At 43.2% G+C, this 14,911-nt stretch overlaps 1 protein-coding gene across 1 annotated transcript; it reads right to left on the bottom strand.

Annotated features, from left to right (window-relative positions):
* Positions 1–4,855: 4,855 nt before the first annotated feature.
* LOC136465251 (uncharacterized) lies at positions 4,856–8,959 on the bottom strand. Its single transcript, XM_066464060.1, has 3 exons — positions 8,588–8,959; positions 6,301–8,475; positions 4,856–5,659 (listed from the first exon to the last, which is right to left on the bottom strand). The coding sequence occupies exons 1-3, from the start codon at positions 8,957–8,959 to the stop codon at positions 4,856–4,858; spliced, it is 3,351 nt and encodes a 1,116-aa protein (XP_066320157.1).
* Between the last annotated feature and the right edge of the window lie 5,952 nt (positions 8,960–14,911).

Genomic DNA, 14,911 nt, shown 5'->3' with positions numbered 1-14,911 from the left:
CCGGCTAAGATGGCCTCTCGGTAAGGTCACTGGTGAGTTGTCTTGCTCACCCGCTACCCTCACCACCTTGTTATTGCTGCGGCTCACTAGAACGCCATCGCCATTGCCGTTGGGTGCCCGCCATCATGGAGAGGTCTGTCTACGGCGTCCTAGCTTGTGCAACCACTGCCCATCGTCTCACGTCGAACCCTAGGTGAGCGTCTACCTCGTAGATTGGTCAACGTGGGTCCCGTGTGGCCGGTGTAAGCACCAGTGCCACCACTCACCGTGCCAACGCACACGGAGGAGGCCTTGGACCTTGCTGTTGTAAAGAGGAAGTTCCGAGGGTTTCATTGCAAAGTCACTGTCTATAGAAATAGTAACATGGACTGTGGGTTATTTTGCTCATAGTCTAGGGGCGTTTTTGCTAATGTGCCATCGCGCGCGGGACATCCTCGTCGTAGGCCGCCTCCGCGCGTGGGCCACGCCTCGCCTGTGGGCCGCCGCGCGCTCACGCGCACGCGTTGGGCCGAATTGAGTTTATCTTTTTTCGTGGAGAATAGAAATAGCATTTTATTTTAATTCTGAGCTAAACTTTGGTAAATCATATAAAATCATGTGGGTATCCAAAAATTATGAAACCAATTTTGTTAAGTTTCTAAAATTGTGCTCTATCTGTTAGTGTATTTAGTTCATATATATACTTGTCGATGCCAGGAGCTATTAAATCATTTGAGAGTGCTTAATATTATTAGGTTAAATATTGTTGGAATTTTTGTGGCAAAATGATGATAGCTTTAGCTTTGAAAATTTTATAGTAGCTTCACGATATTATTATGTGCTCGCTGTAATTTTTGTAGCTTTAGAATAGACATTACGTAAGGGTAGTTAAATGCTCTTTGTTTCAAATATACATTAAATTATTAGTAGAAATAGAGATATATCTTCATTTGTAAAGCTAGGTGTTTGTTAGTTGAACCCAACACTTTACTTGATGAAGATGATAGTTAGCTTAGTATCTTAGTCATTAGAGCTAGCTTAGTAGTTTAACATGTGTATTCTTATTTTAAGAGTTGTTGTTGCCAAAATACTAAGTGTTGCATCGTCATCGCTTGCATGTAGAGAACGAGTTGGTGGAGATTGTGACCATCGGAGATCATGAGTTTGAGGAGGTGATCGAGGAGTACGAGGAGGAGATCCTCCTATAGGAGGAGGTCCTAGAGCCACCACTGACTGACTGAGCTGACACCGCGCCTGCCCAAGGCAAGCCTCGGTGCATAACCCTTATTTTGAATAATCACTTGATATGTATATGTGATGTGCATTTATGTTACAGGCTTATTGTTGAAACTACATGCATAGATAAACCTACCTATGAGTCCTACTAGCATAGGTCGAGTAGCTGCTATGCTTAGGCTATCAGTAGCATGAGTAACATGTCGTTACTCGCAATAGGTGATTATTATTATTACCCTCATAATAAAATGGTGAAAGGAAAAATGGAGACCGGGCAGGGATATGGTACGAATATTGGTGGGTGTAATAGGTTGTGTCCCACGGCCAACGGGGCATAGCTTGTTTACACTGTTTTCCCTGTCTATGTCGATTAAGGACCGGCCGTTGTATTGGATTCTAGTCAGGTCACAAACTTATTATCCTGAGCACATACTTGCTTATGGGAGCGAGAAGGCTCGTTGCTCTCTTGTCGTGGGTTCTGATTCTTTCTGGATCAACTGATTGGAGGCAGGGATGGTGGAGGTCTAAGCACCACACTAAGTCCAGGACTCAGGTGTGGGGGCTTGGAGTCCAAGTTTGGATGGGGACCTGGACCCCTTGACAAGAGAGTGGTGGGTTGGTCCTGCTTGTGCTAGGGGTACAATCGGGCATGTGTTTTGGGGTACCCAGTTGGGCTACATTGATTCATGAATGTTGCGGACTACCACGTGTCGCTATAGCTCGCTCTAGCGCGTCCTACCGCCCCGCGTTGCTGTTTGGTGTAGGCGGTTGGATCGTAGTCGAAGGTCGGCCTGACCGATGGGCCAACGTGAGCCTCTAGTGGCCGATGCGCTGAGTTGCTAGGGGTGCGCGCGGCTGAATTAGGGAAAGGTCGAGGGGTTAAATGGGAAGGTTTGTGAGATGGGGAAATAGTATCAGGACTTCGGTGTGATTCGGGAGGAAACTGAGGACGTGGTTACAAAAGCGCCAGCGCGTAGGAGCCTCGCGTGGGCCGCGGAAGCGGGCTGCTGCGCGCGCTGCGTCGTGTGGGCCGCGCATTGTGGGCCATGCGGAGAATCCATTTTCTTTTTCCAAGGAAGTAGTAAATAGTTTTCTAATTTAATTTCTAAGATGATCTTTGGTAATTAATATAAAATCGTGTAGGTGTCCAAAAATTATGAAACAAATTTTGTTAGGTTCCTAAAATTGTGATCTATATGTTAGAGTATTTAGTTCATGTTTATATGTGTTGACACCAAGAGCTATTAAATAGTATGAGATTGCTTAATATTATTAAGTTGATTATTGTAGTAATTTTTGTGGTGAATTCGTGATAGTTTCATTGTATTATTATGTGTTCACTGTAATTTTTGTAGCCTTGGAATAGACTAAGCATTAGGATAGTTAAATGCTCTTTGTTTCAATATACATTAAATCACTAGTAGAAATAAAGATGTATCCTTAAATTGCAAAGTCAAGTGTTTGTTAGTTGAACCCAACACTTTGCTTGATGAAGATGATAGTTAGCTTAGTATCTTAGTCATTAGAGCTAGCTTAGTAGTTTGGTATGTGTATTCTTATTTTAAGAGTTCTTCACTACAAGAAATCCTTCTTTTTATGACAAAACTCCTCATGACGAGGACTGATTTCGTCATATAATGTTACATTTTGTGACAAAATTTTTCCTGTCGTCACAAACTCACGAGGTTCAGAACTATTTATGACGACACTAAACTTTGTGTCACAAAAAGGTATAAATTTTCATCACAAATTATCATTCACCAGCTGCCGGTTGACGGTTTCTTTTTGTGACGCTAGTACCTGTCTTTATGTGATGGTTTTCTGGCGTCACCTTATTTTTTCCCAAATAAAAGATGCGCTCCAACGGCAATATACCCCTACAGGTGGACCCTACCCATTTTTGTGTTGACTAGTTTCAGTCGTCCCCTCGCCCGTCTCCCCGACCTGGACTGAAGCAGGCGGCGGTGGTGGATATCTAGCGGTGGCCCCTAGTCGGAGCGGAGGGCGGTGAGTGGAGGGTGGGTTGCGGCATCTAGGTGAGCTTGGCCAGCATCGAGAGGGCTTAGGGCGGAGACAGCTTCACCTCTCCCCAACTAACGGCGTGGCAGCCTCTAGGCAGAGGTAGCTCAAGATCCGCTGCAAGCGTGGCCGGCGGAGCACGGATCTCCGGTGACCGGCGCCACTCCATCACCTTGTAGGCCGCGTGCTCCTACTACCCAGGTGCGCATGGTTGGTAGTGCCACCGTCATTCCCCTCCTGTCCCCCCTCCATTTGGTCGGCGGTATCACCCTCATCCCCCTTCTTGCTCCTCTTTGTGTTGCCATTGCAGTTCCTAATCAATCCCCTCTCTCTTAATTAGGGCTAATGTCACAGGCTTCATCATCTAATGCTCGCAATCATCGTTCAAGCGTAGCTAGGAGTGCCCAGGAACCCGGACCCCTTGCTGTTGTGGATGCTGCGCCTCTGGCTAGTGCCATCGATCTGCAGGCACCGATCGATGATGTGACCGGGTTGCCATTGATTAGATGCCCAGATTGTAGGGATGTTAGGGTGTTTGCTGCCACAACAAAGTCTAGGTCTAACAAAGGAAAGAGATTTTTCAAGTGTCCTAGGAAGAGCTATGGAAATGTCAGTGCAGTGGCTCAATTTGCATTGCCCAAATTTTGTTCTTGTTTGCCCTAATTTCATTCCCTATTGTTGTAATTTGGATGCAGGGGTCATGTTCTAGGTATTGGTTCGAGAAAGAGTATGTGGTGTTTCTTGTTGATAATGGATACCTACCGTCAGTTCACCCAACCATTGCAGCAGCTTCGACAACAGATGTTCCTAAGCTTGTGGGAAAAATTGAAAGCTTAGAGGAAAATCTGAACAAGGTCAAGGAGATGGTTGGCAAGAACAGGGAAGGCATAGGAAGCTGCATTTGTCTTGTGTGTGGATGTGTGAATGTAACAATATTCCTTTTGTTGGCCATCTTCTTGGTTGTAGCTGTTGTGTTGAAGTAGGCAATTGTGATGAAGTGTGGGCCTTTGTGTTTTGTCTGTAATGTTGACAAAAGCTATAGTGTTGGCAAGAACATGTTGAACCTATTGTGCTAGATGTATGTGTTTGGCAAGACATGTATGAACTATGGGCCTTTGTGCTCTTGGACTTCTCTTGTGTGCATGAATATGTAACCTGTGCAATTGTGATCTGTGTTTGATGTGTAACCTGTGTGGGATGAAATTTTGGCACAATGTATATATTATGACAATTTTGTAGTTTCCATGACATTGTCTGTGGTCATAATCTCAGAAATATAACCTGCTCTAGATTTTTTGGGCATTCCATGACAAGCTTTGTATTTTACATGACAATGTCATGTGTCATATAAACTTGCAGCATGTTTTCTAGGCAACAGTATATACATATATCATGTCCATGAAATCTGGGCAGCATTATAGCCTGAGTAACTTGCATCATGAATGAAATATCCATTGAAACATAACCATTGCATATAATGTCTTACAACAAAATAAGGCACATAAAGAAGTTCATGGTTCACAAATACAATAGAATGACTAATAGAAGTTCATGGTTCAGAATTACAACAGAATCACTAATAGAAGTGGATGGTTCACAAAAATCTCTAGAAATGCAAAGTTTAGTCATCATCACTGTCTTCATCTGACATATTGCCTTCATCTGGACTATGGTACTCAAGGAAGGTTTCATCTTCGTCATCTTCATCTTTGTCGTATGTTTCTTCACCTTGAGCTGTATGTTCATGTCGACGGATGCTCTCGACAAGGTCTCTACTGACAGGGCTGCCTGGCTGATCCATGTGCAGCAAATCCATTTTAGGATAAATGTCCCCAACTATACCATCTCTGGAAGAAGTATTCTCCTCTTGGTATGCCTCCTGACATCTCATCTGCACTTGTTCATGGATTGGTTGGTTTGTGTTGGACTCTTCTACATCAAATATATGTCGGTGGCCAAAATCTTGTACCACTCGCCATGATGGACCTAACTTGTTATCTTCTAAGAAAAATACTTGTGAAGCTTCTGTGGCTAGAATGAAAGGATCATTCTTATACCATCGCCCTTGGATGTTAATGCTCTTGAAATAACCATCATCTTTCATCTGGTATGTCCTTCCCTCAAGATTGTAAAATTCACACCACAATAAGATAATAGTTCTATTTCCTTTGTTGTTCTTAGCATAAGTCAACTCAATAATGTTTGTGATTGTGCCATAGAAGTCAATAGTGTCATCATTGTGAGTACCCTCAGTTTTGATGGTGGAGTTTTGTGTCTGCCTATGTTCTTCATGAGCCTTAGTGTGGTACCTTACCCCATTGATTATACATGCTGTGTATGAACGCACACGGTTGATCGGCCGACATGCAAGTGAGTATAGGTCTTCATCAATGTCAGTTGTGCCTTCGCATTTCAATCTGGTAATCTACAGGTTGCAAAGATAGAGAATTAGTTACTTTGAAAATATACTGAATCATAAATCATTTAGTCAAAGGTTCTTAAGTTGCACACACATGTTTCTTGAACCATGCAGCGAATTGTGTTGATGTCACTTTTTCAATATCATTCACCTATTGGTGTTCTAATTCTTCCCTGTACAAGCTGCAATAAAGGAATAAGTTAATTAGTTTTTGTGACACCAATATTGAATAAAGTTATATGCAATGACATCACAACAATTACTCACTCTTTGTATTCATCAACCTCTTCGCAATTATTTAGAACAAACCAAACCATAGAGTCATAGTCTTTATCTTCGTAATGTAACTTTGAAGCACCCAATAGGTTAATACCATGTGCAAAAATAGAGTAACCATTGGGTGACATGTCTCCATCTAAGTTTCTCTCGGGCCTAGTGAACCTATTAATAATGTCACTAAAATATGTTGAGCACTTGGTCATACACTCATAGGCAGTGTATGCCTCTGCAATAGATCCTTCTGGTCTTGCTTTGTTGCGGATGAAAAGCTTAAAGGTGCCCAATCTTCTCTCAATGGGATACATCCACCCGTACTGAACTGGTCCCCTAAGGAGTGCCTCATCCGGTAAGTGTATTGCTAGGTGAACCATAACATCGAAGAATGTAGGAGGATAAATTTTCTCCAACTTGCAAAGGATAATGACAATATCATTCTTCATCTGGTGTAGTGCATCAACCTTTACAGTTTTTGAGCAAAGTTGTCTAAAAAACCTTCCCAATTCAGTAAGTACTTCATATACATCTTTGTGCACCAAACCACAAAGGGCAGCTGGTAAAATACGCTGAAGCAGTACATGACAGTCATGTGTTTTTAGCCCATGCATTGTTCCTCCCTCTAGATTGACACATCTTGATATATTAGAGGCGTAGCCATCTAGAAATTTAACATTGCTCACATACTCCAAGAACTTTTTCTTTGCCTCCGGTGTTAGAGCGTAACAAGCTTTGGGCTTTGAGGAGTCTTCCACCAAATGAAGCTCTTTTCTTATACCTCTATCTTCCAAATCTAGTCTAGCAGTGACTGTGTCCTTTGTCTTGTGAGGAATATTAAGTAGAGTTGACAAAATGTTGTCACATATATTTTTCTCTATGTGCATAACATCAAGGTTGTATTGTAGCTTCAGTTTTGACCAATATGGCAAATCATACAAGCTAACCTTCAAATGCCAAACTGGTTCTCCATTACGGCGTTTTTTTCTTGATTTTGGCATATCTGGATTCTTGCCTGGAACATAGCTAATTTCATCCAACCTTGCCATAACCTCATCTACACTAAATTTCCTTAGCTGCTCTCTATTTTCATGGTGACCATCAAAAGTTCTGTTTTTCCTCCAGGGATGGTCATGTGGAAGGAAACGTATATGTCCTATGAAACCAATCTTGTTTCTCAGGCATTCAGAACATGGATTCTCATCACAATGCACACATGCAAAGTAACCCCTTGTGGTTCTGCCTGACAAGGTGCCTAATGCCGGGTAGTCATTGATTCCCCATAGAATCGCTGCACGCAGTCTGAATTCTTTGCCTTCAACAGCATCATAAGTAGGGACACCACCCCAAAGATTAATCAAGTCTGCTATTAGAGGCTGCATGAACACATGAAAATCTTTGCCCATTGATTTTTTGCCTAGAATTAGCAAAGCAAGCATATAATTGGATTGATCCATACACATCCATGGTGGCCAATTGTATGGAACCACTATCACTGGCCATATGCTATATGAATTGGTCATCTGCCCAAATGGGTTAAATCCATCTGTAGCAATGGCTAACCTCAAACTGTAGGGATCATATGCAAAAGACTTGAAAGTCTCATCAAATTCTTTCCAAGATTCCCCATTAGCAGGATGTCTCATTTCATTCTCAACTGGTACCCTCTTTTCCTTGTGCCATCTTGCATATTGTGCCCGTTCCTTCGACATAAAAAGCTTCTGAAGGCGTGGAATAATTGGAAAGTAACGAAGGACCTTGTGAGGAACTTTCTTTCTGCCCTCCTTGTTCACTTTCCATCGTGTGAATCCACAAACTAGGCAACGATCATCGCCTTCATGGTCTTTCCAAAATAAGGCACAATCATACTTGCACACATCAATAGAAACATAACCAAAACCAAGCTTCCGAAGCAGAGCTTTCATTTCATTACATGACTTAGGAAGGCCGGGCACATTCTTCAAAGATGATGAAAGCAATGCAAGGAATGCATCGAACCCAGATGTTGTCATCTGATTGTACACTTTTATATGCAGCAGCTTAATAATGAAAGTTAGCCTAGACTCTTCGGTGCAACCTGGATAAAGTTCACGCTTTGCCTCTTCTATGATTTCTTTATATAAGTCACCACCAAAGCCATGGCTTGCTGCCGCGTGCAAATCTTGAATCATCCCCTGAACTCCCCATGCACTATCTTCTATGACATCTTCAGCTTGTCCTTCCTCATCAAGTGGTGCTTGTTCATTTCCATCCCATGACATATCTTCAGGTACAACAGCAAGTTCTCCATCATCATCTTGACCAACATCATTATCTTCCTCTCCTTGGTGAATCCACCTAGTATAGCACCTAAACATACCATTGATTTCGATATGCTCTTGTACATCATCTTGGCTTATTTCTTTCTGGTTCAGGCATTTTCGGCATGGACACTTGATTTTGTCATCTACACCATATCTACCTCTGACATGTTCCATGAATTGTTGAACGCTAGACATAAAGTCTGGTGAAAATGGTGCACTCTTATAAATCCATCTTCTATCCATCTCGATCTGCAAGTATTTAGGTGCAAACAAGTAAAGGCAATGCAAGAAAAATTCAAAAGGGGAACACTCTGCTTCACTCAGCTCACCTTCTATTTTAGCAAAAACAGATCCACCTTGCCTCAACTGGCCGGCCAAGCTCCACTGGTGGGGGGTGCTGTGATAGCATGGTGGGGGCTTCTGTGACGGCGAGCAGCTCAACTGGCCGGCCAAGCACCACCACGAGTTGCCTCGCCGCTGGTAGCAAGCAGGAGAAGGGAGGGGGAGCAGCAGGCAGGGGGGAGGGGCGACGTCTGTAGGGGCGAGGGGCGGTGGCTGCAGCTGCTGATGAGAGGGGGGCTGAGGTGGTGTGGCTACAGGCGGAGGTACGGTCGCCGGCAGGTGGGGTCGGAGGGGTGGCCGACGATAGTGGTCGAGCGGCCAAACTCAATGACGGGTTCTGTGGCCTGTGCTCTGATTTAGCACAAGTGAAGCACCCTTCTACATATGACATGTGGGCCCAATTCTTATTTAGGCTAGTGCCAAGTGGACCAGCGTTTCAATGACATGTGGGCCCAGATGTTCATTAGCTCCCACCATTTGTTCAAACGTTTTGTTTTTTAAATCTGTGGCAAAATCTTGTAACAAGTTTTTCTCCTACATACTATCTCCAAATCAGACGTTTTTTTCCTAAAAATTTCTAAAATCATGATCTATCTATATGTTGAGTTGTTTTCGGCCATATTTTCATGGTGCAAACTTTGATCAAAGGAAGAAGTTCAACTTTTAAAAATTGCAACTTCAAACCAAAATTTGAAACTCCAAATCACTTCATCTGCAAAAGTCATGAATACGAGAGTTGAACAACTCATCAAGACCAACAATTCTTATTTTGGTCATTCGGTCATCCAACAAAGTGATAGTAAAGTAGTTCATAAAAATTACATGTCTCACTTCTAGTTCATGAAACTCTAACTTAGATTGTAGAATTTATGAACTACTTCACTATCACATTATCGGATGGACAAATGACCAAAATAAGAATTGTTGGTCTTGATGAGTTGTTCAACTCTTGTATTCATGACTTTTGCAAATGAAGTGATTTGGAGTTTCAAATTTTGGTTTGAAGTTGCAATTTTTAATAGTTGAACTTCTTCCTTTGATCAAAGTTTGCACCATGAAAATATGGCCGAAAACAACTCAACATATTGATAGATCATGATTTTAGAATTTTTTAGGAAAAAAACGTCTGATTTGGAGATAGTATGTAGGAGAAAAACTTGTTACAAGATTTTGCCACAGATTTAAAAAACAAAATGTTTGAACAAATGGTGGGAGCTGATGAACATCTGGGCCAGCCCACCATGTGCCACCGACAAATCGGGCCCATGCGTCAGCCCAATTTTTCACTGCCGCACCCGCACTCTCCTGTTCGCTGACACATGGGCCCCTCCCCGCCTCCCGCTCAAGCCATCCAAAACCTCCTCGCCTTATCCTCTTGCCCGGTCAGCACACAATGCAAAAATCCCCAATCTCCGTCCCCACCGCCGCCCCGCCTCCACAGCGCCCGCCGCCACCAAACCACCCGCCTCCGCACCATCACGCCACAGACCATGGCCTCCTCCTCCCACCCCTAAACCTTGGCTTCCTCCTCCCTCCCCTAAACCATGGCTGCCTCCTCCCTCCCCTAAACTAGCCACCACACCATCCCAAAACCCTAAACCTACTACCACGCAATCGACCACGCTGCCACACCTCCCGTCGTCGCACCGCCGGCCGCCACTCCGCAGCCACACCTACACACCGGCCGGCACACCAATGCTCTAGGGTGAATTCAACCATCCCACTAACACTCCGCCCGTGCGCGGATACCCCTATCCCACCACTACACCAACGCTGGAGGCCGTAGTGGCACCTGCCACCGGCCAGAGGATGGAGCGGCACCGCCACTACACCAACGCCGGTGGTACCTCCGCCACTGGCCCAAGGCAGGTGGGGCACCGCCACTACACCAACGCCGGTGGTACCTCCGCCACCCTGTAACCCTCCATGCTGGTCCACCGTTCTACTCCGACAAAGCAGACGCCGCCGGTCTACATGCCATCGTTTCTTTGGGAATCCTCCAGGAACATGCTTCAGCCGTCGTCTACGGTAAGACCAACTGCTAGATCCAACCCCACCCTCCCCTGCAATGTTAGTCGAGATCAATGCTTTGTGCTCAACGTGACAAATTCTATTAATTTTGTTGGAGATGTATATTGGAGATGTGAATCCTTTCAGATTTATGTTGGAGATGTATGTGGTTTTGTGTGATGGGAAGTGCTCTTGTTGGAGATGTATGTTGGAGATGTGAATCCTTTTAGATCCTTGTGAAATACTTGTTGTCTGCCTAACACAATTGATGCCTTGCCACTGCCAGCAAAATCATTGACACAAAAATTTAAGTGCTTTGTGTTAATATTTCATAATGGTAGGCACCAAGTATTTCACAAGTTCACTGTGTGTTCTTTTAACTACAAAGACAGTACAAACTACACTTGCTTGTGAGAGTCCTCTCTGATCCTACCTTTAGTTGTGTGAATTGATGGGCCTAGGCTTAACACTATGATCGAATTATGCTAAACTACTTTTGCTTAATTGAATAATTCCACTGGTTAAGACAAAGGAACCCATTTTGTTCATTTTATTCTAGTTTTTTTGTTTCTTTACAATTTCACTACTGATGTGTTAGTTTTTTCTTCAAATTCTTTTCAGAAACTGACTCTAGTTTCTACTCATTCTATGTGTTTGCGTGTAATAAGTAATAGAAGAAAATGACCAAAACCAAGTATGAGCGGGACAGGGACAAGAATGTTAAGGAAATTCAGGATGTTTTTAAATCTTTGGGTATTCGAATCTTAACAGAAGAGATTAGAGGTTCTATGCCAAAACAACCTGAGGGCAAAGGGAAGAAACTACTATCTGACAATCGTGATTCTGACAATGATTATGATCCATCATCTGATATTGATAACCAATCTCACACTGATGATTCTGATGAGGTGAGATGCATTACTAGGCAATTGACAAGTTTATGGTCTATCCATTTCAATCATATTCTTCAGTGCAGTTCATTGATCTACTTGACACTTATTTCATAATTAATAAGATGCATTTTCTCTTGTCAGGAAAGTCCAATGGTGCTAGGAACTCGCCCGAAGAAGCAAAAGTTGGCAACAAAGGCGACTGCCAACCAGGAGCCACCGCGCACGCCAACCAGATTGACTAGGCAAAGTGCAGCCATGCCTTCGCCTAGTGGCCATCCACCACCTAAAATAAGACATCCCTTGCCTCCTAAGTACACTTCCAAAGCCAACCCTAAACCTCCACCTGTTTCTAGTACCAGCCAACTGCAAGCCCAGCTCACTACAAGCAGCAGCCAGACCAACCAAACTACAAGCACATTGCCTACTCATCCAATAATCACTAGGACCGGTCCAGCCATGTCTTCACCTCTTCCAAACACAGTGCCTAGTCCTCGTAAGTTCACTAGGCAAACTGCAGCCAGGCCTATGGCTGGTGCAAACCCTGCGTATCATCCTAGTGTCTCCACTGCTACCTTGTCTCATCAACCTACTCCCAATGATGCAGCCATGTCTATGGCTGGTGCAGCCATGTCTTCACCTCTTCCAAACATAGTGCCTAGTCCTCCTAGGCAAACTATAGTAAGGTCTACGCCTAGTCCAAACCCTGGTACCTTGTCTCGTGAACCTACTCCCACAACTAGTGTAAACCAAGTGCTGGAAACCTCGCCAGGTGCACAGAGTTCTAGGCAAAGCAATGACCTCAATGAGTCAGTTGAACAATTTGGGGCTGCTACTTTAGAGGGTCATACAGATGAAGGAGAATGAGTTGGTGACTTGGTTCCAGGTAAACAATACGTGTTTCCAAACATTATTTTCTCCATTCAGTATGATCCTTTGTTACTGCTATAGCAACACATGTTGCTTATTATTTGCCAATGCAGTGCGCCGAAAGGAAGTCCGCAAGAAAACCATGGGTCATAGATTAGAGAAGATGCTAAATAGAGGAAAGAAGCTGGCTATCCAAGTGGCTGAAGGGAAGAAAAGACCTGATGTACCACTTCAGGCAGCAAAGCTAGCATCATAAACTGGTGTGCTCCTTAGAGACAACTTGCCTATCTTCCCATCCTGGAAGGATTATAACGATGAGGCGGGGCAACAAGAAGTCAAAAAAGTGCTTCAGAAAGTGGCGGTGAGATATCTAATTCACTCCAAGTACTTCCCTGCATTAGTCTAATCCCATGTGAAAATTGTGTCTACTAAATCATTTGTGTGCCTACAGTCTAGGTTGGATATGGACGTTAAGAACGAGGGACCAAGCCTTGATGCATGCACTGATATCATTAAGAGGGGAGTAAGGTAGATGAGGTATCACCTAAAAAGGAAGTACTTCGATGAGTCACTGTCAAGAGAACAGTTGTTGGCCAAAGAACCTCCACCAAAGATGAAGAAAGAGGAATGGATCAAACTAGTGGAGTATTGGTGTGACCCAAAGAATCAGGTCCATGACCAGCATCAGCTGCTTTTGTTAATATGGAATGCAAACTGTGCATGTCAATGTAAACTTCATATTGCATTTGTGGTGCAGGAGAGATGTGCTAAGAATAAAGTCAACCGAGGCCAAGTGCAGTTGCACCAAAGGACTGGATCTAGGTCCTATATTGCCCAACGGTACAGCCTGGTAAGCATACTATTGCTTCTTCCACTGAAATGTGAAAGGTTTTGGAGGCAAACCTGATTACCTGATGAATGGCTTGAACCTTTTTGTTACTGTGCAATGCAAACTGTATGTACATGTTTGCTTGAAAGTTCGCTACAAAGCTGGCATTGTGTTTTCTGTATAATTAGCAAGAAAGATGGGTCAATTTTAACAGAGTACTTACCATGTGCTTGGTTTGTGTCAAGTTATCACATGCTGTTTGATTTCTTAGAATATACAAAAACCAATCTTATGTCTAGTGATTTCTAGCACAATAATTGGCATCTAGCTGTTGGCATGTGTTCCTAGTTCCTAGTTCAGATTTTAGTAAAACCAATCTTGCTGCTAAGTGTTCCTAGTTCAGATTTCATGGTCACACAAATAATTTCAGTGGCACCTCATAGTTAAGATTTTAGAGTTCACCCTCTCTTTAGCTTCATTGTAATCCAAGTTTTTTAAATGTTGCAAATGGCTAAGTACAACGACATGGAACCTGATGCTGTTGATTTCTTTGGTGAATGCATGAATAGTCCCCAAAGTGGTCGAACTCCTCTTGCCAATGAAATATATGTAAGTTACAAAATGATAGGATACATCTACTGTACTCAATTACATGCCTGGTTGAACACTGTTCTATGGACTTCTTATTTACTACATTCAATTTTTGTAGGCACAAATGGTGGCAGAGAAGGAAAGAGAGCTAGAAGAAGGAGAAGCACAAAAGTCACCCTCCAAGATTGTTGCTGACAGTCTCAGCCAGATTAGCCGTTCATCCACCTTTCTTCCCAACACTGGTGTCCCTCGACCGTCGAAGACTGGCCGTGCCTCATCGACAGCAGCACAAGCACGCATGCAAGCTGAGTTTGAGGTAAGACTCCAAGCTGAAAGAGATGAAGCTGCTAGGAAGCAGGAAGAATTGCAAGAACAGCTTCATGCTCAGCAGGCCGCACTTCAAGAAAACCAGAGTTTGCTGCGCCAGACCCAAGAGGAAGTGAAGGGGATGCATACCAAGTTTGAAGAGACTAATGCACTGCTGTGAGCTGTCCTGAAACTTCAGAAAGATTGAGGTAGGTTTGAAGTAGTTTCTGTGGATGGGGCTTTTGTCTAAGTTATTGCTACCTTGCTAGAACTTGATCTGTGGTTGGAACTTTGTCAGTACTTGGTGCTTTATGCTTGTATGGTGGAACTTCTATGGTTTAGTTGTGGTGGAACTATGTGGTGGATCTGTGATGGAACTATGTGGTTGCTACTGTGTTTGGAACTAGTGGAATATATGTGTATGCACTTCTGTGAATTGTGTATGATTACTGCCTTCTGATGTCAAGCCTGGCGATGATGGCTGGGCTGATATATATATATATATATATATATATATATATATATATATATATATATATATATATATATATATATATATATATATATATATATATATATGTGTATTCTGCTTTGATTCCATGTGATGAAAGATTTGTATGTCGTCACTGAATATGAATGCCAGCATCGTCATGAATGCCATGGCTAATTGTGACGCCATATAGTTGTCTCAAAACATGGCCTACAACCATACCAAACAAGACAAAACATCAGTGTCATATAATCTACATAAACATAACATGACATGAGAGGGACGTCACAAAAAGTCATCCAAACCTGACTCCCAACCCGCAATTTGTGACGATAGTTGCAAAATGTGACGCATTGA

Source organism: Miscanthus floridulus, chromosome 7 (genome assembly GCF_019320115.1).
Source record: "Miscanthus floridulus cultivar M001 chromosome 7, ASM1932011v1, whole genome shotgun sequence".
NCBI classification, from domain to species: Eukaryota; Viridiplantae; Streptophyta; class Magnoliopsida; order Poales; family Poaceae; genus Miscanthus; species Miscanthus floridulus.
Note: the sequence above shows the minus strand (reverse complement) of the source record. Positions and strands in the feature narration are given on the sequence as shown.

What these genes read in the sequence shown, in the direction of transcription:
- LOC136465251 (XM_066464060.1), bottom strand. Translation starts at nt 8,959, where the DNA reads ATGTCATATGTAGAAGGGTGCTTCACTTGTGCTAAATCAGAGCACAGG. An exon ending in AGCTTGGCCGGCCAGTTGAG is followed by an intron (nt 8,476 to 8,587) that starts GCAAGGTGGATC and finishes AAATACTTGCAG; the next exon opens with ATCGAGATGGATAGAAGATG. An exon ending in CTACATTCTTCGATGTTATG is followed by an intron (nt 5,660 to 6,300) that starts GTTCACCTAGCA and finishes TGCAACCTGTAG; the next exon opens with ATTACCAGATTGAAATGCGA.